This window comes from Ambystoma mexicanum, chromosome 2q (genome assembly GCF_040938575.1).
Source record: "Ambystoma mexicanum isolate Mex_15411 chromosome 2q, UKY_AmexF1_1, whole genome shotgun sequence".
Taxonomy (NCBI): domain Eukaryota; kingdom Metazoa; phylum Chordata; class Amphibia; order Caudata; family Ambystomatidae; genus Ambystoma; species Ambystoma mexicanum.
Genome location: NC_090924.1, coordinates 1,479,705,543 through 1,479,732,492, shown reverse-complemented (window position 1 = coordinate 1,479,732,492; position 26,950 = coordinate 1,479,705,543). Strand labels below are relative to the sequence as shown.

Below are 26,950 nucleotides of genomic sequence, written 5' to 3'. Positions count from 1 at the left end.
CGTAAAATACAGTACACAACCAATTCCACTTGTTCCAGTAAATTCAAGGTAAGTACACTAGGATTTGACAGACCGGTGTTGCGATACTAACGCGTACCCGTGGATAGAAATGCTCACGAAGTTTAAACCACACTTTGTACTTAAGAATTTCAAACAAGGGAGAAGTGAATAAAAATCATAGGAAATACTTTTTCAAGACAAGGAGACTTGAGGACTTATTCAAAGACACAGATTAAAGTCAATAGGCCTGCGCCAGTGTCAATGAAGCAGATGCCCTGTTGCCGAGGATCACACGTTGAACAGTTCGAGATTCGAGATGCCAAGAGTTCGTAAAGATTGTCAAATGGAAGGAAAAGTTATAAGGGGGAGGGAAGAAAGAACAAATCTTTGTGGAGGAAAAGGGTTCACCCCGATTCCGGCTAGTCAGACTGATAGAATGACCAAATGTGCACAGTACCTTATTCCGTTGGAGAAAGCTGGCGCCACAGCAGTTGTTCCTGGTAGTTCCTGCAGACTCACTATTCCTGCGGCTTCAGTCGTGGGGACAAGAAGGAGGACATCTGGAGTGATCTGCACTACCCAGGGATGAGGCCAGCAGCAGCGAAAAAGACAACGATGAATAAAAGATGCGCTCCTTTAAATCACGAGATGGCTCTTCTGATGGCTATCCGGACCACCACAGCAGTGTGCAGAGATTTCAACCACGAAGAGGATTCTCTGACTGAAGAAAAGACGAGCTGGTTGATCCCACCAGGCTCAAGGGAAGAAGACTTTGGACTGGATCTTCTCTTAGTCGTTGAAGGGGTAGATAGCTCAGGACGGCAGCAGGGCTTCATCGCGACTCGGGGGTGCAACAGCCGTCGTCTTCTCCACTTCTCTTCGGTTCCTTGTAGTTCCAGAGGCGACTCTGCCTTCTAGCTCAAGAGTCCTGCCTTTTATTCCAAAATCCCCCATTCACACAGCCTGGCTGTCAATCACTCAACAGGGGGGTTGTCCAGCCCGGACAACCACCTCAGCCAATCAACACAAAATGCAGCTTGGGTCTCCAAGGAGACCCTGTGCAGAGGGAGACTACACCCCTCCCTCACATTCAGCCCACCTAGACACCCAGACACCAAAGGAGGGCTTCTGGTCAGAAGCCCGCCTAGTTCGGCGAACAAAGGAAATACCCAAGAAGGATGTTAATAAATAGAAATGGTGATTAAACCCAACCGGAGCCGAAATAAAGAGTATTTGGACTAGCGGGTTTAGAGTTTGAGGCTACTAAAATAGCCTAAAACAATACCACTTTATGTAATATAATCGCCGTAGGAAAATTAGATACCACTGCCACCAGCCAAGTCTTAATGTTAAGGGAGCAAAACAATGCTCCAAGAGGTAAGGCTTAGAATTAACCCGTTCCAATACTCCATGTAGGATGGGGTGTACTGGATCTGTGGTTAAATGACTATGTAAAGTTAATGGCAACTTTACCCTTTTCTGGGGTACAGTAGTCAGCCCCAGAAATGGAGTCGGTGGGAAGTCTAAAAGACAACCCTGTGTCACTGCACTGAAGGTGCTGTGCAACACACAAAGGAAGGGGGCTACTGAAGTGGTGTACTCCAGAGTCCACAATCGCAACAAAACAGATGAAATACACATGGCAAAACATGGGTAAGAGTGGGGGAAAAGCTCATACTCTTACCAAGTGGAAAAAATAAACTCCAAAAATCCAGCAAAGCTGCTGAGGGACTCACTAGGTAAGGGAAATTAGCCATAGAATGAGAATTCTCCCTAACAACGGGGAATATTCATGAGCATGTGAATCCATGCCAGACCCCATGCTGGAGAACAACAGTTACAGATAAGTAACTTGTTCCTTTTTCTGATTGTAAGCGTGGTCCTTTGGATTATTTTAACCCCTGGAATTTCTTGGGGGTTCATATCTCCATGGCAATACTTATAGATGAGATGCTGCGTTCACAAAAGTTGATAAGGGCTCGTTGCATCAGGCAAATGAGGGACCCTTTGCTAGCTTTTGGGCCCTTTCTTCTACGCAAGCAACGGTCAGAAGAATACGCGGCGGGTGGTGTCCCAGCTCACCAATCGTTTTGAGGTTTTATCTGACTCTGAGGAGACTGAATGACTAGTTTCCTCAGAGCCCTCCCTTCTGCCTCTCAGTTGGTTGTGAAGTTGTTCTGATTCTGCCAAAACTAAATTTGGGGAGCAGGGCATATCATCCTTTTATAAAATTCCATGATGTAATATTGCTGGAAGAAACTTGGGATGTGGAATATCTTTTCTTGGATGGCTTTGTAACATATTCGATTGCAGCTAGTAAGAATAAAAGAGGGCTTGGTTCTGGGGGCTTCACTACACTGGTAAGAGCATCTTATGACTGCGGGATTGAGGTCATTGCTACTGGCATGAACTTTCTTCAGATAATTTCTTTTCATCTGCTTGGAGGTGATCATGTGGTCATACTCCATTTTTATAATGGCCCACACAAATCGGATGTGAACACCTTTAAGATTTTCATTGAGGATTTGGTGATTCACTGCTATAGCCCTAATATGATTCTTGTGCTGGGGGGATTACAATGTCAACAATGTTTGTAGAAGGTATGCAGTCAAGTGGGAGGGGTGACGTCCGAGGGGAACTTTCATTGACGCTTCCAATTTTGGTGGTAGCTGTCGACCCGAAAGCTAATCCCCGAGAAATGTCTGTCTCACAACAAAGCCACTTATTGGCACTTGGCACGCAATTAACATGGGCTGACCGGTTTGAACAATTAAGGCCCAGTGCTTGGGGCCTAGGAGTTCAAAGGATTGACCCTGTATGGACTGACCTACTGCATATTAATATCATGGAGAAAAACAACAACAGCGCATAGCCCTTTTCCAGATAGATGATCCCGGACCTGGGGCTTGATTATGATGAAGGATCTTACTAAGCTGTAATTGCCCAAATATAACAGCATTGACAATTGGGTGGTGGCAACTTTGGTGTCTCCTTTGGTGGTGGAACGTACATGCAACAACGCGAGGGCCTTAAGCCAGCTGGGTTTTGAAATTTTGGTTTTTGTTCCTACTGCTCTAAAAGCCTTAAGCAACGGGGCGACGCACCCAAAGGAACCCCGGAGCTGATCCTGGGTAAAGAACCCGGCCCCGGAGCTTTTGAGGCAGAGTGGAAGATGGGCTGAGATACCCCAGGCATTACAGTGACAGAAGGCAGTGGCAGCCCCTAATGCTCTGCACATTCTCTCATGGAATTCCAGGGGCCACAGCTCATTCCTACTTAATCCCAACATTTTGAAAATATTGATGAGTGCCATGTGTTTTCTGCCTGCAGGAGACCTGGCTCTATGACACGTTCGACCTAGATGGTTACTCATTAATCTTCCAGCTGGCATGGGTCCGTCCACCCTGAAAGGCAGACCCAAGGGTGACCGTTGTATTGGGGCCAGAGTAATCCCCAACCTCCCAGAGTTCTGTCCAGGTTTGGCACACCCCAACTTTTTAGAAGCATATATAAAGAACTTAGGTGTCAGCACTGTACCAACTTTGCTGGCAACCCTGTACGACCCCCCGGGAGGTGCAATGACAACAGAAATAATGGACACCATCGTGGAGACGCTTAGAGATTGGGTATCACACTTCCCAGGAGGAATTATTATTATTGTAACTGGGGATTTCAACATAGATTGTGTCTTTGAGCCTGAAGGGGCCGTGGGGGCAGGTAGAAAACTGGGACAGACTGTGAGGACCAGGGAGTGGATATGAGCCATGGCTGAGTTTGAACTTTCACCATTAAGTGAGGGAGAAGGGATAGGCAAGATGACTTAGTCAAATGGTCCCCCCAGAAGCCGAATCGATTTTATATTTATAAATGACCGCCTAGCTGGGTACAATCCTGTGCTGGAGATGAGAATTACCAAGGCAAGCGATCATGCAGTGCTTTTAAGGAATGGTGGTAGGACCCAGGATATTGGTAGAGACAGAGGTCAACCCCGGGGGAAATAGACTCCGCTGGTCAGTGAGAAAGATAGAGCAGCTGAATCTATATTTGAGAAATAGTGGTCTTGCTGAAAGTGAATTGCCGGCATGGTATCACAAAGATCTAAGTAATTTATATTCCCTATCTGACCCGTTTGAGCACAGACAGGTTACTAAACACAACGGCCGCCGGAGGGAGATTCAACGCTTTGAGAGTGCCGTCTCAAGAAGAAGCCACACGAAAAATAAATAGAAATTGCACAGTGTTGGCCGATGAAAAGAGAAAAGGACTAGTTAGACTCAGGGCCAGGTATAAGAACTGGCTCAGGAACCATAGGTTCTTGCAAAACGGCATGGGCTGGAGATCCCTAAATAGGCTGATAAGGAAACATTGTTTGAGGAAATTCTGGCACTGGCTCAGGGGATCACAGACGAATCCTGTGGAACCCAATGAGTTGGTAGGGGTAACTGGTGCAAAATGGGTTGGGTTCATTGAAACGGCCTTTGATGGTGGGAAAAATTGGTCTTGGGAAGTTAAACCCATGGCACATTCAATAGTGAGCTTGCATATTAAGGAGGCCGATTTAGAGGCCTGCATCACTAAAACTAAGGCTTCAAGCGCGGTAGGCCCTAACGGCCTCTGAACCTGGCAATTGTTTTTATATGTTTGTGAAACAGTAATTATCCCAAGAACTTGGAAAACTGCAATTGTAATTGCTCTTCACAAAAAGGGGCCAGTAACCTGCCGGGCAACTATAGACTCCTGGCTATAAAATATTTGCTAACCTGTTACTAGAATTGCTTGCTGCATGGGTGGTACAATAAGACTTACTAGGGGACCAGCAAACAGGCTTCAGGAAGGGTTGTGCTACATCCCATTCAATCTGGACCCTACTGACGCTAATGCCAGATACTCAATGTTACCCAGGCATGTCTCTCTATTTCTGCTCTTTAGACTTTCCAGCTGCTTTTGATAGCGTTGAAAGATCAAGTATTTTATTTATTTGAATTTGTATAGCGCCCTACAGCCCAAGGGCATCGAGGCGCTGTTGCAAGAATATGACTTTCTTACAGGAAATGCATGATTACAAGATTACAGAACAAGTTGCATGTTTCCATAGTTAATTGAGGCTTGTCTCGTGGTTACAGTGAGCACAGGCCTTGTTTTGTGAGTACTGAGGCAGGTAAATACACCCAATACAGTGGTTACACAAATAAAAGTGTCTTGATAGCTTTTCCGAATGCTGTGTAAGAGTCAATGTTCCTGATGTGAGGAGGGAGCAGGCTGCAATGACTGGAAAGCTGGTTCCTGCCGCTCTTGCTCTGAGCGTTTTGGGGATGGGGATCCTGTTTGCATAGCCCATTCTTGTGGGTCTATCCGAGGAGGATTTGGTAATCCTCTGAGATAGGTACAGGGGAGCGGTGTTGTGCAGACACTTATGTGTAAGTGCTAGGGTTTTAAACAGGATACGTTCCCTAACAGGTAGCCAGTGGACAAGTTTTCTGGTTGCTGATATATGCTCACGTTTGGCTATGCCAGTGGCAGCTCTCAGTGCATTATTCTGTACTGTCTGGAGTTTCCTAATTTTTCTATTGGAAGTGCCAGCCAGGAGTGCATTGCGATAATCTAGCCTAGACCACACAATTGCTCTGACTATGGTAATGCAGTTGCCTCTTGTTAGGAATGGTCTGGCTGCCGTGATCAATTTTGAGTGGTAAGCTGCAGCTGAGGAGATGGCGCTAACCTGCCTATTCATAGAGAGGTTTGATTCCAGGTAGACTCCTAGGGTTTTAACAGTAAGCGCAACTTTGATGGGCTTGTTGTCAACCGAGAAAGAGTTGTATTTCACGTCCTGTTTTTTGACGGTGCCTGGTGTTACCAGAATTAGAATCTCTGTCTTTCTCAATTCAGACATAGCCAATTTTCCACCATCCAGGTTTGGATTTCAGCAGATATGGAGTTAAGAGATTTGCTGTCTGCTTTGTAGTCCCCTGTGAGGGGGATGAGGCTCTGCGTGTCATCAGCATGATTTGTGTATGTGATGCCACTCGTGTCCAGGAAGCTAAAGAGGGGCCTCATTAGAAGGTTGTATAGGGTGGGCGATATGCAGGATCCTTGAGGGACCCCACACTAAATGAAGTTGGGGTCAGCACAGGCTTTATCTGAAAATACTTTCATCACTCTTTCTTGAAGAAATGAAGTGATCCAGGCTGTTGCTGCCGAAGGGAAGTTAGCAGCAGAAAAGAGGTGGTGGCAGAGTGTATCATGGTTCACCAAGTCATATGCCGCTGACAGGTCTAGGAGCAGGAGGATGGTGGTTTTCCTGCGTTCCTAAGGTCGTCGATCTGATTATTTAAGTCTGGTATTGCGGTTTCGGTGCCATAGCCAAGTCTGAAACCTGACTGCCTGAGACCTAGCAGATTGTTGGTTTCTAGGAAATGGTGAACTTACAGGTAAGCTGTTTTGTCAAGTATTTTTAGTAAAAATGGTACTGTCGTAATGGGCCAGTAATTCATTGGAGTGTTAGGGTCGAGAGTTGGTTTCTTTAAGAAGGGTTGGACCCAGGCCGGGACCTGCCGTGCTGCGAAGGAGGCATTGATGAAGGCCGTAATGAAAGGTGTTAAGGTGGTAGTGCATTCTTTAATGAGCTGGGCTGGGCATGAGTCTCCTTTGCAATTAGAGGGGTTGATGGATTTGATGAGTGCTGACACTTCTAGTTTCCTCATTTCCTTAAATGAGAATAGCAGAACCTTTAGTGAGGGTTTATGCGAAATAGATGAGATAAGCTTTCCCAGCGCTTGTTGGTGTTCAGTCATTTTGTTTTGCAGCAAGTTGAGTTTATTGAGAATGGCTTCTTGGATACTATTACACCATTCCTTATCCTTTGGGAGGGTATGTGTTTCGGGAACTGGTGACTCGAGTTCTCTAAAGATGCTGAATATCTCTCTTGAACCTGATTTGGCGTTAGAAATCCTAGTGTTGAAGGAGTCTGACTTTGCTTTAATCATAGCATTTTTGTATTCTTTGGATAAGATTTTGAATGCAAGTCTAGTGGAGTCATTGGGTTTGGTTTGCCATGAGGACAATGCAGTTCTGATCTTGGCTCCTAGTTCGAGGAGTACAAGTGAGAACCAGGAGTTGGTGTGTTTGGAGCATTTACTCTTTCTAAGGGTAAGTGGCACAATGCCGTCAACCGCATGGGATATGGCTTTGATATAGTCAGTGGCCAGTGCATCCGGGTGTGTGGAGAATGGTGGTTGAAGGGACATTTGGCAAATAGATCTGTCACTGTTTTATTTTATCAAAGCATTATATAGTGAGAAAGAGGCCAGAATTAACAGCACCCATCCCTACCAACAAAGGGTAAAACAGGGGTGCTCATTAACCCCCCCTGCTTTTTAACCTGTACATTTCACAGCTCTCTCAGAGGCTAAGTGAGGTGCTGAATTTTCCTCCACAGTAATGGGTGAGAGGGTCTCCCATGCATGATATATGCAGAGGACGTAGTCATATTAGACCACACTAAAATAGGGCTGCAGCGCTCACTGCGGGCCCTTTGTGTTTGCAACTAACCTGGGCCTCAGACCAAATACTAATTAGACCAAGGCCATGGTCTTTGGTAGGAGGGCCCACGTTAAGAGTTCGCACAATTGGTGGTTAGGGGTGTAAAGCTAGAAAGAACTAAAGAATATAGATTCCTAAGCATCTCCATAAGGCCAAACCTCTCTGGTGCCCACTTGGTGGATGACATTACCCATAAAGTCTGGCACAAGTGGCTTAGCCTTACAAAAACTATTGACTCTCAGGGGGAAGATGTATTGAAGCCAAGATTCTGGTATACAAGTCCTCAATCGTCCCTATCATGAGGTATGTGCTAGAGGCTTTCCAGTTGAGGTTGGTGGCTCCCCTTGGTAAGTTAGAGGGAAAGATCCTCCGGTCATTGCTGAACCTACCCTCTTGTATGCCGGTTCCTTCGGGCATTGCTGAACCTACCCTCTTGTACGCCGGTTCCTTCGGGCATTGCTGAACCTTCCCTCTTGTACTCCGGTTTCGCCAGGCATTTACATTTTTTTTTTGTCTTTTTTTTTTTTTTGCCCACACCTAGATTCTGGAGCTAGGAAAATCTGGGCCAAAGTCCAGCACTGACCACATATCAAAAGACCCAAATTGCATTGCCTTAGTGCCTGCATTTTGAAGATCCACCATCGGGCGAAGGGAGGTAACAAAAATGACGCTATCACCAAGAACGTCTCCTCATTGGCATAAATAACAGAGCAGAGGGGAAAATTAGCCTATCTTCACCAGAAGTGATGATGTAGGCCGAGATTTTATGCACCAATTATTTTGTATCGATTAATTTCTGTGGTCTTCTGGTTGGGAGCGTAGCTGTTAGAGAATGGAGTAAAGTCGTCTGATTTTATGATGTGTGAGCAGAATCCAAGGGGCTGGATTGTGAATGGGCTGCAGCTCTTTTATTGTGTGCAGCCTAGCAAGCCCTAAACAGACAGGACTGCAATAGTCCAGCCATGTGGCTGCAGGTGCATTAACAGCGCAGCCGCTCAGGAGCGGACACGCCGGAAACTGCAAGCTGGACATTGCACAGCTTCTCCACAACTGCAATTGGGAAATGGAAAATAAGACAGAGTCTAATAGAATTCCAAGGTCCATTGTTTGGTCTGCAGGCTCTGGGAACAAGCCCAGGTTGCTGCATGCCTTTGAAACCTTCTGCACAAAATTTAGATTAAACATCAACGCAGGCAAATCAAAAATGAGGATTTCAAGAAGGAAGATCAACACAAAATGTAAATGTTCTGCAACTCATACAAGTATTAACAGAGTCCATGACTTCGACTACTTGAGGGTTCAGTACTCTGATGATGAGTGGGTCGCCCATAAAAGAGCGATTGTAGCACAAATGCATCAGGCAACGGGAAGTATACTCTTTTTGCTTTTTTAAAATAGAAACCCTTGTTCATTTTCTGTGAAATCAAAATTTACGGGATATCTTGCTAAAACAATTGCATGTGCAACTCATGGTGGTGAAGTAAGGGATCTCTCCAATTTAGACGACTCACACGGCTAAAATTACTTTGTGTGCCAAATCATTGAAGAATTGATTAGTGCATTTGGAATTGCCAATTTCTTGAAGATTTGACACAGTTAAGAGTTGTACTATTTGAGGAGGGCACTTTGGGCAAACCAGTTTTGTTTAAACGCCTACTGGTTTAAAGGTATGAAGTCTGGATTCAGTGAAGCTAGCCCAGAAACCTTGCCTACCGAACCGGATGAAATTGGCAAGCATGCAATAGCCAGTATCATAGGAAGTTTATCTTCATCAAGCCTTATTGAGAGATGGGAGAGTGATGTTTGCAGACATACAGTAGTCAAATATTTCCAATTCTATCATTCATCGATGTGTTCTGGACCGCAAACCATTTTTTTTTGTAACATTTTTTATTTTTTATTTTTTTCATTTTTTTTGCCCACACCACCTCGGGGGAGTCTTTCAAGGGCTCCACTGAGCTGGCGTAGCCGGAGAAGGTGCGGCATGCAGGCTTTTGATGTAAAAGGCGCCCACGGCGGTGGTCTAAATGCGCCCCTCCACCGTGGGTGCCTTTGACAAAAGGTGCCATTAGCCCCCCACCACGCCAGCTCAGGGGAGTCTTTCAAGGGCTCCCCCGAGCTGGCGTAGCGGGAGAAGGCGTAGCATGCAGGCTTTTGATGTAAAAGGTGCCCACGGCGGTGGACTAAATGCGCCCCTCCGCCGTAGGTGCCTTTGACAAAAGCTGCCATTAGCCCCCCCACCACGCCAGCTCAAGGGAGTCTTTCAAGGGCTCCCCCGAGCTGGCGTAGCGGGAAAAGGTGCGGCATGCAGGCTTTTGATGTAAAAGGCACCCACAGCGGTGGGCTAAATGCGGCCCTCCGCCGCGGGTGCCTTTCACAAAAAGCGCCATTAGCCCCCCACCACGCCAGCTTGGGGGAGTCTTTCAAGGGATTCCCCAAGCTGGCGTAGCGGGAGAAGGCGCAGCATGCAGGCTTTTGATGTAAAAGGCGCCCACGGCGGTGGGCTAAATGCACCCCCCGCCGCGGGTGCCTTTGACAAAAGGCGCCATTAGCCCCCCACCACGCCAGCTCGGGGGAGTCTTTCAAGGGCTCCCCCGAGCTGGCGTAGTGGGAGAAGGTGCGGCATGCAGGCTTTTGATGTAAAAGGCACCCACAGCGGTGGGCTAAATACGCCCCTCCGCCGCAGGTGCCTTTGACAAAAGGCGCAATTAGCCCCCCACCACGCCAGCTCGGGGGAGTCTTTCAAGGGCTTCCCCGAGCTGGCGTAGTGTGAGAAGGTGCAGCATGCAGGCTTTTGATGTAAAAGGCACCCACAGCGGTGGGCTAAATGCGCCCCTCCGCCGCGGGTGCCTTTGACAAAAAGCGCCATTATCCCCCCACCACGCCAGCTTGGGGGAGTCTTTCAAGGGCTTCCCCAAGCTGGCGTAGCGGGAGAAGGTGCAGCATGCAGGCTTTTGATGTAAAAGGCGCCCACTGCGGTGGGCTAAATGCACCCCTCTGCCGGAGGTGCCTTTGACAAAAGGCACCATTAGCCCCCCACCACGCCAGCTCGGGGGAGTTTTCAAGGGCTCCCCGAGCTGGCGTAGCGGGAGAAGGTGCGGCATGCAGGCTTTTGATGTAAAAGGCACCCACAGCGGTGGGCTAAATGCACCCCTCCGCCTCAGGTGCCTTTGACAAAAGGCGCCATTAGCCCCCCACCACGCCAGCTCGGGGGAGTCTTTCAAGGGCTCCCCCGAGCTGGCATAGCGGGAGAAGGCGCAGCATGCAGGTTTTTGATGTAAAAGGCGCCCACGGCGGTGGGCTAAGGGCGCCCCTCCGCTGCGGGTTCCTTTCACAAAAGGTGCCATTAGCCCCCCACCACGTCAGGTCGGCGGAGTCTTTCAAGGGCTCCCCCAAGCTGGCCTGGTGGCAGAAGGCATGGCAGGTGCCTCATTGTCATTGAATGCACCCGTGGCGGCGGGCTCATTCAATGACAATGGGCTGCTGACGCGCCCTATTCCTATCATTACCTCCTCGCCTGACTATTTTTTAAACTTTAAGATTCCTACAGATTTTTGGTCACAGAATGTTGGCATGTATGCTCTATTACTCGGGTTCTTCCAGGCATTGCTGAACCTACCCTCTTGTACTCTGGTTCCTCCGGGCTTTGCTAAACCTTCCCTCTTGTACTCCAGTTCCTCTTGGCATTGCTTAGCCTACCCTCTTGTACTCCGCTACAGGCGATTAGGCTCTAACTTGGTCTACCTTCTGTATCTACAATTTGGACAATGGCGACCTGCACATTCTGGGCAAGAATCCAATAGGAACCAGTAGGGGAAGGACTCTCTGTTGCACATTCGGTCTCACGTGCCCTGATATTTGCCAGGAGTGAGTCGTTTAAGGATCAGGTGTATCAAACAAAGACAGAATCTGTAGACTGTGCGCAAAAAAGATCAAGTCCCCACCGCATATCCTGACCCAATGTGAACCATTGGACAGGATACACAACAGAACCTACACCAAATATGCTGTGCCCTCATCTGACCAATTCTGGAGCGATGCTCTCGGGGCAGAATGACTGGTCTTTTCGGCGTCAGCCTTTTATGGTTGGGAAATAGCTGCCAGTAGACTGTCTGCAGCTCCGGCAGTGTCATGGAATCAATATATGAAATGAAATACCTTTTAATGCATCATTTTTTTAATGTTTTAATACTAATTTCCTATGGTTATGTACTGATTTTAATAGAGACTTTAGTGAATATTAATTTGACGATTGAGCAAATCAGGATACCTTACTGGTTTTAACATGCTGTAGTTGTATTTGTACACGACTGACTGTTATTTTATTGCTGTAGTGTGAAAAGGTTGCAATGCAACCAAATGCACTTTAAATAAATAAAAAAATAAAACATTTGAAATTGGGTTCGGAGGTGCCAGAGGCTCTTTATGATGAACCCACAGTTACGGGATGCGGGACCTGTGCCAAGGGACTGCCAACTTCTCTTTGGTTGGTAGAGTGGGGTTTTCGCTCTGTGAACAGACGAGAACCCTCTGATGTACCCGGCCTTCAGACATTTAAGAATCATTTAAGTGCTTTTACTATAGATTACGCTTGCTTGGCAATAAGGCAGTGGAATTTGATACAGGGATTTTAGGTATTAATAGAACTCTGTCGTGACCACCATCCCACCCGTCTCACCTTTCGATGGCAGAGAAAGGTGTTGGCTGGCTATGAGAGGAGTCATGTAGGTGTGGCAAAGGTAAACCCTACATGGCAAAAGAAAAATCTGATGGGCCAAAATTGACATGTCTAAATTGCATCAAGAAGTGTTCTTTAATGTCCCTTCTTTAATTTCATCTTTATTAATGTTAATTTTAATGGGTCTTAAGGAACTCCTTCTTTAAGAAGGGTTGAAACATTTGCTGAACCGGCTGCGGCTCTGTCGTTTTTTTCCAGAAGGATTATTCCCTGAGAAGGGGCCCGCTCCGAGGTTGGCATAATGAAGAATGTAGAAAGGCCAAGAGGGCACTCTTGGAAGTTCTAAGAACTCGCGACAGATCCAGAAGGTTGGTAACACAAGCTAGAGTTGCTTATCAGGAAACTCTAGATGCCTGTAGATTTGAGTTAGAAGAAGTGGATTGCTGTGAATTGGTTGAGGCGCTGTCGTCCAACGACTCTGAGAAAGTTCTGGGAATTTATTGCCAATGGTCATGGCTATAAAAAGATTAGGACAGAGACCGAGACCTTGGTAAAAGCGATGGCCTGGTTAGACCATTTTTCCCAATTATACTCTGGTCCTGGCGAGCTATCAGTTTCACCGATGCACGCTACTCCATTGAAAATTTCCCTGAAGGAGGTGGTTAATGCCATCTCTAATCAGGCAGCTAAGCATTTATCAAGACCTGAAGGTGCTATGGGCCCCTTTGCTCACGGTATGTTTCGATGCTGTTTTGGAGCTGGGCAGACTACCTCCATCATGGAAAAAGGCAATTATGTTCGTGATCTTCAGAAAGTGAGGCTGAGAGAGTCCACTTACCTACAGGCCAATCTCGCTCCATGACGCATCTTTCAAGATTTTTGGGAGAGCGTTACTGGAATGCTTGTCGGGTAGATTATAGCTAACTCCATGTTGTCGGACATCCAATGCGGTTTCAGACCCTGGGTGGGCACAGGTGATCAAGCCTCAAATCTTTATTTGTTGATAGAGTACCTTGTATACATCAAGTGGGAGCCAATTCTTTTGGCTTTTATGGACCTGAGCAGTGCCTTTGATAAGGTCAATAGAGGCACGCTGTAACGCTCACCTGATTCCCGTAGGGGCGCCGGTCTTGACTGGGCGTATACCGTATCTTCAAAGGTGATGTGTAACACACGGCTGGCTCTTTGGGCTGGACCTCTGTGCACTGTATGTCTGGCTCGAAGGGTAAGATGTCTTAGGTAAGTGAACGCCGTGCTCTCCATCTGCCTCGAGGCAGGGTGCTGTAACCAGTTTCTTCACTGGATAAGGGGAGCAGGCCTCTTGACTTCAGAGGACTGCTGTCCGTCGTTTACTGCACGAACGGTAAGTTTCGAGTAATTCTAATGTCTTTAAAGTCTTTAGTAATGATGTCTCTTGTTTTGCAGGGTTCCGGCGATGGCGGATGGCGGGCTGAAGTGAGTTGAAGATGGAGCCCGTGTGATGAATAGAAGCGCCTGGAAGCACGTAAGTAAGCGCTTGTTGCCTGCTTCACGATGCGCTCTAACTGTCTTTTTATTTTGCAGGTACAAGTTCGGGGCGGCTGCAGGGTGCCGGAATACCCACTGGGTTAGATGTGGAAAGGAGTAATGGCACGTGAGTATTAAAGTTCCCCAATGTCTTTAAACGCACCTTGTTTTGTCTTTCAGATGCGGGATGCAGCGCCGAAGGCCTCCCGAGCGTGCAAAGAGTTGGTAAGCTTTTGTCTTTCAGATGCCGGAATGCAGTGTGAAGACCTCCGGAGCACACGAAGAGTAGGTAAGCCTTTGTCTTTCAGATGCCGGAATGCAGCGCGAGGCGTTGGTGACAGCCGATGAACCAGGTAAGTGAAGAGCTGTCACTGAAGACGGTAATGCTAACCTGTTCTTTCTTGTCTTTATAGGTGTTGCTGAAGACTGGATTCAGAATGGTAAGCCTTTTCCTTAGGCCCAGGATCAGATGCAGAAGACACGATGAGCGTTCTGCTGCTGAGGATGCAGAATAACGCAAAGCAAGATTCATCCATCGGGTGTGGTTTAAATAGCCTCCTGTAGTGCTTAGGTGTCTCCTTCCACAGCCACGCCTAGGTAAGAAAAGAGTTCCTGCTTTCCAGAAGAGTTCCAGTGTTCTGAATCTAGGGAGTGGCTCCTGTCCCACCCAACAGGAAAAGTAGTTCCAAACAGAAGAGGATCAGAGACTCAACTGGCAGGCAAGTAAGCAGCATGGTCTGCTGCAGGTAAGTCCACCCAAGCATTATGAGCCCGGTGCTTCGAGCGCTGGGACTGGGCATATTTATGAGCCTGGTGCCACTAGCGCCAGGACTGGGTTGGCACTCGGAACCTGGGTTATGGATCTGCTTCCAAGGGAGTTGGGAAAACCCTGACCTTTTGGAAGCAGAGATCATGACAGTACCCCCCCCTCAAGGCCCCTCCCAAACCGGGCTTCTCCGGGGGTTTTGGCTTGTCAGGAAATGTTCGCTGAAATCTTTTGATTAGGCGAGAAGCGTGGACATATTCAGCAGGTTCCCAGGATCTCTCTTGGGGGCCGTAGCCTTTCCAGTCAATTAGGTAGAATAGTTTAGATTTGGAGATCTTGGAGTCCAGAATGCTTTTGACTTCAAACTCGAGTTCTCCATCAACTAGGATAGGTTTTGGAGATTTGGTTAGTCGGGTTTGAGGTTGCACGGGTTTTAATAGAGAGACGTGGAAGACCGGATGTATCTTCATGTGCGGGGGCAAGTCCAACTTGACCGCTACTGGGTTTACTATGGTAGTGATGGAATAGGGACCAAGGTATCTTGGGTTGAATGTGCGTGGCCCTTTTAGAGGTAGATATTTGGTGGATAACCAGACTTGATCCCCTACTTGATATTGAGGGGCTTCCTTCCGATGTTGATCTGCTCCTTTCTTGTATTGTTCTTTAGCCCTTTGAAGGTGAGAAACAGCTTCCTTAAAGGCTTGGGTGATTGTAGAATGCAGGTAGTCTACTGCTGGTGTTTCAAGATCTTGGAGGGGATCCAACTCCGAGGTTCGAGGGTGACTGCTGTACAAAAGAAAAAACGGGGTTTTCCCAGTTCCCGAATGGACAGAGTTATTGTAGGCATATTCGGCTATCCAAAGGATGTCTTTCCAAGTTTTTTCAGTTTGTTGCAGCATGCAGCGTAAATACTGTTCCAGAGTTTGATTGGTCCTCTCGGTTTGTCCGTCGGTCTGAGGGTGGTGACTGGTCGATAGTCTCACATCAATTTGAGCCGACCGACAGCAACTTCGCCAAAAATGAGAAATAAATTGACTATTTGATCCGAAATTAGAACCGAAGGAAAACCGTGCAGTCGGACGATGTTTTCGAGAAATTCTCGGGCCAGAGTTGCTGCTGTTGGCAAGCCTTTGAGCGGAATGAAATGCGCCATCTTGGAGAATAAGTCCACGATTACTAGAATCGTATTGTATCCGGAGCATGGAGGTAGATCGGTGATGAAGTCCATAGAAAGCGTATGCCAAGGGCGAGGTGGGATGTCAATAGGGCGTAAGAGGCCTGCTGGTCTTTCCTTTTGACTCTTGTTTTGGGCGCATACTCCACAGGACATTATAAAGTCTCTGATATCTTTTTTCCAAGACGGCCACCAGAAGTAGCGCTTGATCTTTTCTGAGGTCTTGGCCATACCGGGATGTCCTTCCATTAAAGAATCGTGATAACAAGAGATTACTTTTTTCTGTAAATCTGTGCTGGGTAGGTATAATCGTTCTTGGAAATACAATAAGTTGTCCTTTACTGCAAAGTCCTTTCCCTGCAGATGCCAATTCTGTATGTCTGCTGGAGTTACAAGTTGCCTGGCTTTATCCTTAACTTCCTCTATGGATTCTGTGGCGATTACACCCAGAATTCTTTGTTCGGGAATGATTGGTACAGGTTTAGGGTTGATCAAGTGTTCTTCCACTCCCATCCGAGAAAGGGCATCAGCTTTACCGTTTTTTGTACCAGGTCGATAGGTAATTATGAAGTCAAACTCGGCAAAGAATAATGCCCAACGGAGTTGTCTAGAGGATTGGGCTTTTGCGGTTTTCAAATATTGCAGGTTTCGGTGATCCGTAATCACAGTAACGGTGTGTCGGGCCCCCAGCAGATAATGCCGCCAAGCCTTAAAGGCAGACTTGATAGCCAGAAGTTCCTTGTCAGTAATCGTGTAATTGATTTCAGGAGGCGAGAATTTGCGGGACCAAAATGCCACGGGATGCAACTGATTGGTTACCGGGTCCTTTTGTGATAGAACTGCCCCCATGGCAAGGCTTGAAGCATCAGTTTCCACGATGTAGGGGAGTTCGGGGCGAGGGTGTTTTAAAATTGGTGCAGAGATAAATTTAGTCTTCAAATCCTGGAAGGCTTGTTCCGCCTCGGTAGACCATTCAAAACGTTTGTTTTTCTTTAACAAGGCAGTGATGGGCTGGACTATTCGAGAGAATTCGGGGATAAACCTGCGGTAAAAGTTAGCGAAGCCTAAAATGCTTTGCACACCTTTTACGGATGATGGTGATGGCCATTTGAGAACTGCATCGACCTTCTTTGAATCCATACGCACTCCGCCAGGTGATAATATGAATCCCAAGAATTCAACTTCAGTCACGTTGAAAACACATTTTTCCAACTTAGCGAAAAGTTTGTGTTGACGCAATCTTTCGAGGACCATTTTCACGTGTTTCCGATGTTCAGATTCCGATGAAGAATAAACGAGGATGTCGTCAATGTAAACAACAACACACACATCTATGAGCTCTCTGAGGACATCGTTCATAAAATATTGAAAGGCGGCCGGGGCATTACAAAGTCCGAAGGGCATGACCTGATATTCAAATAGCCCATACTTGGTGCGGAAGGCCGTCTTCCATTCATCGCCCTCTTTTACTCGTACCAAGTGGTAAGCTCCTCTAAGATCCAGCTTTGTATATATGCATGCTTTTCTGACTTGGTCCAGGAGTTCAGGGATCAAAGGTAACGGATATCTATTCTTAACGGTGATCTGGTTCAGGGAGCGATAATCTATACAAGTTCTAAGGTCTCCTTCCTTTTTTGGAACGAAGAACAAAGCTGAAGAAGCAGGGGACTTGGAAGGACGAATAAACCCATTTGCCAGGTATTGATCCAGGTATTGTCGAAGGTGAAGGTTCTCAGGCTCGGTGAGGGCATAAATTCTACTACAAGGAGGAGTAGATCCAGGTATCAGGTCGATCTGGCAGTCATAAGACCTATGAGGAGGTAGAGAGTTAGCCTGATCCTTCCGGAAAACATCTTGGTATTCTAGGTATTCGGGAGGTAACTGGGGAGCCTCTGAAGAAATTGCTGCCAGTGCAACACCAGGTGGAGGGTGACAAGTAGAGACACATTCTGGAAACTGGACCGTTCTTGCTCGCCAATCGATCAGAGGATTGTGTTTCTCTAACCAAGGTATTCCTAGTATAATCTGAAACTGAGGGGCCTTGATCACATCGAACACGATCTTCTCATGGTGTCCATCTTGACTTACTAGCGTCACTTCTTGAGTGGTATGCGTTACTGGCCCGGAGGCTATCTCTGTACCATCCACCGTAGTAATGACGTCCTTTACAGCCTTGGGACAAAGAGTTAGATTCATCCTCAAAACCATTTCATGATCCACATATTTGCCGATGGCACCGCTGTCGACGTAAGCTTCAATTGCATGTAATCGATCCGGATTATCAGGACCATAGGTATCACGAAATGCGAGGTCACGGAACTGGTTTTCACGCTCGGTAAGAGGACCTCTATTCTTGTCGGGCGAGGTCGTTTCCCTGCTCAGAGTTTGTAACTTTGGTAACTGCAGCTCCTACTGCCTTCTTGGCAGGTTTCACCGGACAGTCTCGAAGAAAGTGCCCTGAGTTTCCGCAATAGAGGCATAATTGCAACTGTTTTCTCCTTTCCCGCTGCTTTTGTGTTAGAGGACCTTTCAGACCCCCTATTTGCATGGGTTCCCCGGAGTCTACTCCTTTGGAAGGAGTTGGCGGTTTGGAAAATACTCGAGCATCAAACTTGGAACGATCGGCCTTCCTGTTCTGCAGTCTGTGATCTATTTGAACGACTAAGTCTATATAGTCCGAACAATCTTGTGGGGGATTCACTACTTGGGCTAACACATCTTCGAGCTCTCCGCGTAGACCTCTATAAAACAGCGTAATCCTTTTGTCCTCAGGCCAGTGAGTTTCCACTATCAGTCTGTTGAAAGACGCAATATAAGCCAAAAGGTCTTGATTACCTTGTCGCAACGAAAGAAGCTCATTGTCCAAGGCCTGCCCCTGTGAATGTCTTGCAAACAGTTTTTCCATACTGAGCTGAAAAGCTTGAAAATCATGGAGGACCGGATCATCTTGATTTACTAGAGGGATCGACCAGTCTGCCGCATTGCCACTAAGGTACGAAAGCACGAAAGCTACTTTAGCTTGATCAGTTGGAAAGGCTGCTGGCCGGCATAAGAAATGCAACCGGCACTGATTGATAAATACTGCAAACCTCTTTGGGTCACCAGAAAATCGTTCGGGCGGAGCCAGAGGTACATTCCCAGGTAGGTTGATCTGCACTGGATTCATAGAGGATGTAGAAGGAAGATTTCCCCCAGATGCGGGTAACGGGGTCTGTCCGGCTTGTGACTGTAGAAATTGTGTAGCGAGATCATCTGTTCGCTCCTTGGAAATAATCAGTTCCCTTCTTAGAGCGTTCGTTTCCTGACGGGCTGCATGCACTTCTGCCCTTAGTTCCCCAAGTAACGGGGCTAGCTGGTCGGTATCCGAGGTTTCCATAGCACCTGGACAGGAGTTTTGTGGTAGGCTTTGCGTTCTGTAACGCTCACCTGATTCCCGTAGGGGCGCCGGTCTTGACTGGGCGTATACCGTATCTTCAAAGGTGATGTGTAACACACGGCTGGCTCTTTGGGCTGGACCTCTGTGCACTGTATGTCTGGCTCGAAGGGTAAGATGTCTTAGGTAAATGAACGCCGTGCTCTCCATCTGCCTCGAGGCAGGGTGCTGTAACCAGTTTCTTCACTGGATAAGGGGAGCAGGCCTCTTGACTTCAGAGGACTGCTGTCCGTCGTTTACTGCACGAACGGTAAGTTTCGAGTAATTCTAATGTCTTTAAAGTCTTTAGTAATGATGTCTCTTGTTTTGCAGGGTTCCGGCGATGGCAGATGGCGGGCTGAAGTGAGTTGAAGATGGAGCCCGTGTGATGAATAGAAGCGCCTGGAAGTACGTAAGTAAGCCCTTGTTGCCTGCTTCACGATGCGCTCTAACTGTCTTTTTATTTTGCAGGTACAAGTTCGGGGCGGCTGCAGGGTGCCGGAATACCCACTGGGTTAGATGTGGAAAGGAGTAATGGCACGTGAGTATTAAAGTTCCCCAATGTCTTTAAACGCACCTTGTTTTGTCTTTCAGATGCGGGATGCAGCGCCGAAGGCCTCCGGAGCGTGCAAAGAGTTGGTAAGCTTTTGTCTTTCAGATGCCGGAATGCAGTGTGAAGACCTCCGAAGCGCACGAAGAGTAGGTAAGCCTTTGTCTTTAAGATGCCGGAATGCAGCGTGAGGCGTTGGTGACAGCCGATGAACCAGGTAAGTGAAGAGCTGTCACTGAAGACCGTAATGCTAACCTGTTCTTTATTGTCTTTATAGGTGTTGCTGAAGACTGGATTCAGAATGGTAAGCCTTTTTCCTTAGGCCCAGGATCAGATGCAGAAGACACGATGAGCGTTCTGCTGCTGAGGATGCAGAATAACGCAAAGCAAGATTCATCCATCGGGTGTGGTTTAAATAGCCTCCTGTAGTGCTTAGGTCTCTCCTTCCACAGCCACGCCTAGGTAAGAAAAGAGTTCCTGCTTTCCAGAAGAGTTCCAGTGTTCTGAATCTAGGGAGTGGCTCCTGTCCCACCCAACAGGAAAGTAGTTCCAAACAGAAGAGGATCAGAGACTCAACTGGCAGGCAAGTAAGCAGCATGGTCTGCTGCAGGTAAGTCCACCCAAGCATTATGAGCCCGGCGCTTCCAGCGCTGGGACTGGGCATATTTATGAGCCTGGTGCCACTGGCGCCAGGACTGGGTCCAAAAGGTCCCAATTGGGACTGGTTGGCACTCGGAACCTGGGTTATGGATCTGCTTCCAAGGGAGTTGGGAAAACCCTGACCTTTTGGAAGCAGAGATCATGACACACGCTCTGGATGGTACTCAGGTCCTTGGGTTGCCCCCTCGAGATACTAGCAGTTCTCCAAGCAGTCCTTCGGGGCAATAGGGCCTGCGTAAGATATGGGGAGTGGGGTCAATGCATACCTTTCTTTGATGTGAACTTAGGGGTCTGACTAGATGTGTATTGGCCCCGGTCTTACTTACGCTTTACATCAATGGTTTATGCAGTGCCTTTGTGGATACAAATACTGACCATCCTGGATTGGGCAATGGGGCATTTCCAATCTTAGCTTATGCCGATGGTACAGTGCCCATTTCCGGAACACCGAGGGTACTGCTGACGTAGATTGACGTGTATAGTGAATATATGAGGGACTTGGACCTTACAATGAATGCTGTAAAATCAGAAGTGCCCAGGCCTGTGGGCGGGGGAAAGGGAAATTAACCCAATGTTGTGTTGTGGGGCCGTCATCCTGAGGATCCATGAGTTCCTCCACTACTTCGCTATGCGGTTTCACTCGACCGTGACAGGTAATGGCCACATACAGAAATAGACAATCAGGATGAGTCAATCTTTGGGTGGTGTCTTACAATGTATGGCCATGTGGCTAGGGTCAACCACTGAATATGATCATGAAGGTATAAGAGGCGCAAACTAAGGCTGCAATTAACTGGGGGGCCACATTATGGGACTTGTTACATGTGTGTGAGTTACAGCTTTTGGAGAATAAGTTCTTCTTAAGACTCCTGGGTCTTCAGGGTTCCGCCCCTAATTCCTGCCTCCCAATAATCTTTTGTGCAACGAACAATGGAATTTTTAATAAACCATTTTTTCCCATGGTCTGCAAGAAGCAGAAAGAATCTGAAGAATGGGTGATCATTTCCAACAGACAGCATGAGATAGTTAGCGCTGTGGACTCCATGCAACAATGTCTTATTAGGAGCGACAGGAAGGTGCATGGCTGGCGGATCACGCCCGCCCATTTGAATAGTTCATTTCTGAATGCCAACACTGCTGGTCGGTGTGGGCATTGGGGCAGTTTGTGCTGCTCACTGTGTGGCGCCCCACAGAGGATATTTTATATTTTTCGCTTTTTTGTCCAGCCTTTACACATATTGGACAGTTCCTGTACAGAGGCATTATAACCAGGCGTCCTTAGCAGGTCCCGCGAGGGGAACAGGGAGCTAAAACCGGGCTGTTATTAACGTGCCCTTTATTAGCTCCCTCCCCATTCCCATTGAGCCCTATGTTATGACCTGGTTATTCCTCATTGAAGGAACCCGGTACCGGTTAAGGGCATGGCTGCCTCCATACTCGTAATGAGGCCAATGGTGTCTGAGATGAATGCGTGTTTACTAACAGTGCACATTTTCCTCTTTTCGATAAACAGATACTTGCAAATGTCTCTGGCTGTGAGACCAACGACTCCCCTACGATAGTGGAGTGTCTGAAGAAGATCCCAGAGGCAGACTTCCTTAAACCAGAAATATACCAGGTACATGAACTCACATTCCTTGCTGAAACCATAACCATCCATTGCTTGTAACCACTGTCAGAACTGCATCCATGACCAATCGAACGCTTGCAACCAGTGATCAAGAATAATGGATGGATGGGTGGGATCCAAGCACACTGTTAAGGTGGCCCCCATCGATACTCTATTCTTTGAGTGCTTTCTGATTATTGGATATTGATTAACACCAAATGCACGAGAAAACCCAGCTTTATTCACACATAAGCGGCCGGGACAATACTCAAAAGCATTCTCAATGTTACGATACAACACACAAGCTTATAAACCAATTAGTACCCGGCGCCAAGAATCCATGGAATACAATTCAGGTGGATTGGCTCATTTCCGAGCCATACCACAGTGTAATCCCGTGGACGCACTTGTGTGCATCGTGCGCCGGGTACACTGTTGTTATGCAGCGGTCATCGTCTTTTTTTTTCTTTTCTTCAGGCGACCATTGAAAGGGAGAAGGGATCACACGTAGTCCCTTCTCTCTTTTCCAAGGTGGCCATTTTTAGTGTTTACTTTTTTTTCCAATGTAAGTGAATGGCCACCATGGAAAGGGAGAAGGGACTATGCGCACTCCCTTCTCCCCTTCAATGGCCGCCATTTTCTTTCTTTACTATGGTGGCCACTGAAACAACAAACGGACTATGTTTTCTGTCTGCGGCGGCCATTCTTTTTGTAACTTTTCTTAAACTTCCCTTTTTCCGATTACGAACCGCAAAGCCTCTTGCAGCCGGGAAAAAACACATTAGTACCCCGGTCTAACAGGCCGGGGTACTAATGGCAATAAGCCCCTCAACGACGGGCCATTACCGCCCACAGAAATGCCCCTGCGGCCTTCATGTAACTATGGGCCCTAGGGGCATTACCTTGGGTGGTAATGGCCCGCTGTCTTGGGGCTTATTGCCTCAACATTTGCCAGTGATGACGCCATAGTTAGTGATAAGAAAACATCTGTTACTAACCTATAGCATAGGGTAATAAAAGTTTTGCCTGTGTAATGTATAAGCAAGAGCTACTACTATTGGATATTCCATACCTGATGGCTCCTCCTGAGTCTACCCTACTACATGGTTGGCACTATACTACTCTAGCCAACATAGTGGACACAATTCTAACTGGTGGGCAGTTTGTTAATCTAACCCTGGCACTTTAACACGATGCCAAGATGTGGTGAGGATGGAGAAATGGACGGGCTGCTTAATCCAATTTGAAGAAGTTACTCCCGTCCCATTCTCAGGCCTGAAGCCTTATCTGCCAGTGTCTTTGTGGCCTTGACGTGTCGTCCCTGTGTCTAACCACACCAAGGGAGCTGCAGGCGCGTTATCTAGTTGGCCTAGAATAAGTGATCACTGCTCCCAGTAGGAGACCACTATTTAGAGCTCATTTTCATCTATTTATTGTATTTTGTGCTGTTCGACCCTGTGTGCATTGTTGTCTGGAACCACTCAGAACACTGCGTCTATTTATTTGGCATGGTAGATACTGGCACCTGGGGATGAACGCTATCTGTGCTTCCTTGCTGTTGCCAATAGAAACTAATCCACTTTATAGTTGTATCCTGTGTGCTTCTGATGAACGCTATCTTGTGTAGTTTCACTTGCTATGACCTTGGTCTCTGTGCTCCTTTATAAACATTATGGGGTTCAAAATTGTGTGCACAGCAGTTTTAATGTCAGGATTCAGCACTTCAGAACAGAGGCCTTGGAATGTTTCATTTAAAAGATGGCAGTACTTTGGTTCTGATGCAAAGCAATTAGAGCTGCGGAGTCCTCTTTTTTAGGGGGCTGCGTGGCAGAGGACTACTATGAACATGTAGATAAAGAAAAATGCCACAGAAACAGCTACCCGCCTACACACGTACTAGGTGTGCCTAGTTGCAAAAAGTGCCCCTTTCATGTCGATTAATTAATTATGACAGAAGTAATTGAGATATACATCTTTTAATTTATAAATAGAAAACACTCAGTGGGATTTATATTAAAAAGAAGACAAAAATGCATTTTGTTTGTACATAACATCACATAAAAAACATATAGTGAAAGTCAAAGTTTTCAACCAAAAACTATTTTTTTGAACTTAACACAGTCATCGTGTACTGGTGATATTGTGGGATTAGTAGAAATGTGAGGTGAACATCTTGTTGTTAAATAGAACCTCAAAAAACAATTTGCTTGTCCTTGACTCTGTCAACACCGAAAAAGTGTGTTTCTAGGTCCTAGCAGAAATTGATTGAAGAAAAGAACCAGGCTCTGTAGCTAGTTTTTAAAGATGCTATCAGGTGTGTGCTGGACCCGTCTTCAGGACTTTAGATGCAAGTGGTTCATTGGTTGATTCCCTTCACAAATGGCAATCTTTTAATAGCTTGGTGGACGTGTGTGGCCTTGAATTAGATCTGAATATGGACGGAATTCAATAGTCCAAACTGTGGTTCTTCACAATAATTAGAACTTTCCAAACAAGCAAAATGTGCTTGTATTAGCTGCAGCAGACTGCCGGCATAGTTTCACGTATTCTGTCCAATCATGTCAAAATATGGTGCTCGCCTGATCTTTGTGCACGGTTGTAGAAAAAACTCTCACTCTTGAACATTGTTAGTACTTAGCGAGAGTCTCGCCCTGTGACTGCCGGATCTCTGTATGCTCGCGTATCGGGATATTGTACTTTGGTTCTGCCACAGCCATGTTAATATTCTTTGTGTCTGGTGCAATGTTCTTCGTGTCTTCTGCATTTCATACAGCCATGCATTGTTCCCTACACATGTATTCTGCAACCTACCCCTACCCGTGCTCATCTCTATGCTGCTTGTGTAACCATATCTATGCATTCAGGAACCTCCTTGTTAGGGAGAATTCTCTGTAAAGGCTAATTTCCCAAACCTAGTGAGTCCCCCAGCAGCTTTGCTGGATTTTTGGGGTTTATTTATTTCTCCTGCTAAGAGTGAGACTCTTTTACTCCCACTCTTAGACATGATTTGAGGTGTTCCTTTGTCTTTCCATGTGTTTTATGGGCTATGGGGTCTTTTAGTCCATAGGGTTTCATGTGTTTTTGATGTGGGTTACACAGCACCCTCCGTGCCGTAACCCAGGGGTGTCGTAGCGACCCCCAAACATAGACTCCATACCCTGTGACTGACTACTGTCTCCCAGGGCATGTAAAGCCACCATTGGCTTTACTAATCCCAAATTATTAACAGAAACCAGTACAAACCATCATATTGTGGACGTACTGGTCGGGGCAATTCGATTGCCCCGGGGTCTGTTGTTCGAGGGGGCACTCTCCGTCCCCCCTGATCGAGTTTTGGCTGGTGGCAGTGGATACTACTTTTTATATTCGACCGCGAATATATCTCTATGGGATTTTCCCATTGTTCGAGGCTACCAACTTTAATTATTTAATTCCTATAGCCTCGAACATACCGCCGGTTTATTTATTTAATATTAATTCACTGGTTGGTATTTTTTGCCAGAACTCGATTCTAAAATGGCGTTTGTGTTCTCTTCTGTGACTACAACCTAAGTCGAGCCTTTTTTCCACTTTTTGGCGGGCTTCTCCACAGAAGCCTCCAAAAATAGTGCCACTCTGTCTGGGTACCACAGGGGGTGCGGGAGGGGGCTTAGGCACCCTGGACTGAGTTGCCTTGGCAACTCAAGTCGCACTCTTGTGTGATTAGCCCAAGTGGTGAGCCGGCCGGCTCACCACTTAGCATGTTTGATTGACAGCTAGGCTGAATGAATGGGGGTTTGCTTCATAAAAGCAGGGATTTGGGGACAGGAACTTCAGAAGTCGTCACAGGACCTAAGAATCCGAGGAGAGAGAAGCTGAGCCAACCTGCATCGACGACACCACCGGTGGAGCCCTGCTGAACCGTCTGACCACTTTTCCCGACGACAGAGGAGATCTCCAGTCCGGAGAGTCTTCTTCCTTTGACTGGTGGGGATAACCAGTTTTGCCTTCTTTTCGCCTTCCTGGAGCATCTTGTGGCCGCCTTGCCCATGCCAAGCACCCCGGCAACCGGAATACAACGGTTTACCACTACCGTGAATAGAAGGGTAGTACCTTTTAACCGGAGAACTCCGCGGCTGGTTTCTTCCCTGGCAGTGCAACGACCTTCATCTTTCCTCCACATCGAGACCTCCTCTTCTTCTGGATGAAACACTGACTTGCACCCGCTGCCAGGAACAACTGCCCCCGCTGGAGCATCCTTTCCACTTAAGGTACTGTGTCCCGCCTGACTTCCCTTGCGACAGATCTTTCGGGGTGACAGTAAAGCCTCGACTTTCTAACCTGGGATGGCCTGGGACAACCTAGCTAACTTTTTCTGACTTTAATTTCATTCTTTGTGTGCGAACTATCTACAAGACTCTTTGGGCATAACCCCACTGTGTGATCCTGGACACATTTCGCTTGCTCTCTCTAAGAGTGGGCCTGGCATTTGAACTTCCTTGCTCTCCAGTAGACTTTGCCTAACCTGCCTCCCTGTGGTTCTTTGAAAAGTATTGACATTTGTGTGCTCCATAACTCTGCCTTTTTCCCTCCCTTTTTAATACCTTATTAGAGTGCCATCTTATGTTAAGCGCTCACCTCTGTCTGAAAATAAGTGGTGTTTCTCATTAAGACTTGTCTAATAAGCAATTAGGGTTGCATATATATAATAGTGACTGAACTGAATTTACTTACCTCTTGTGTGCTAGTGTAATTTACAAGTGTGTCTTTAAATAAATAATTATATACTTTTACACCAAGCCCTGGTCCGGGTTTACTTGTTCTACTGTGTTCTTCTGACCTATTGTGAATACTCTGTATACTGCCTAACTCTTCTTGAGGGAAGTGTGACTGCTCAGCCACAGCTACCAAGTGAATCTGTGTGGTACAGACGGCTACCAAGTGGGTTTACTGCCAAACACCTGTAGTCCTAAATCTTTTGCAGTGGTCCCCGAGGGAACTGCACAGGTTTCTGCCTAAGACTCCTACTCTTGGGAGTGCACTCTACCTCGTTTTACCCTACACTTGTGAAGAGTGA

The 26,950-nt window shown here is 46.9% G+C and overlaps 1 protein-coding gene across 1 annotated transcript in view; it reads left to right on the top strand.

The window, feature by feature from the left end:
• Window positions 1-26,950, top strand: part of LOC138570297 (cocaine esterase-like) — a 955,042-nt gene that overhangs the window by 256,490 nt on the left and 671,602 nt on the right. The window contains exon 7 of the mRNA XM_069649071.1: window positions 21,799-21,903. Coding sequence (XP_069505172.1) covers window positions 21,799-21,903 — 105 coding nt within the window. The remainder of the gene's footprint in view (window positions 1-21,798; window positions 21,904-26,950) is intronic.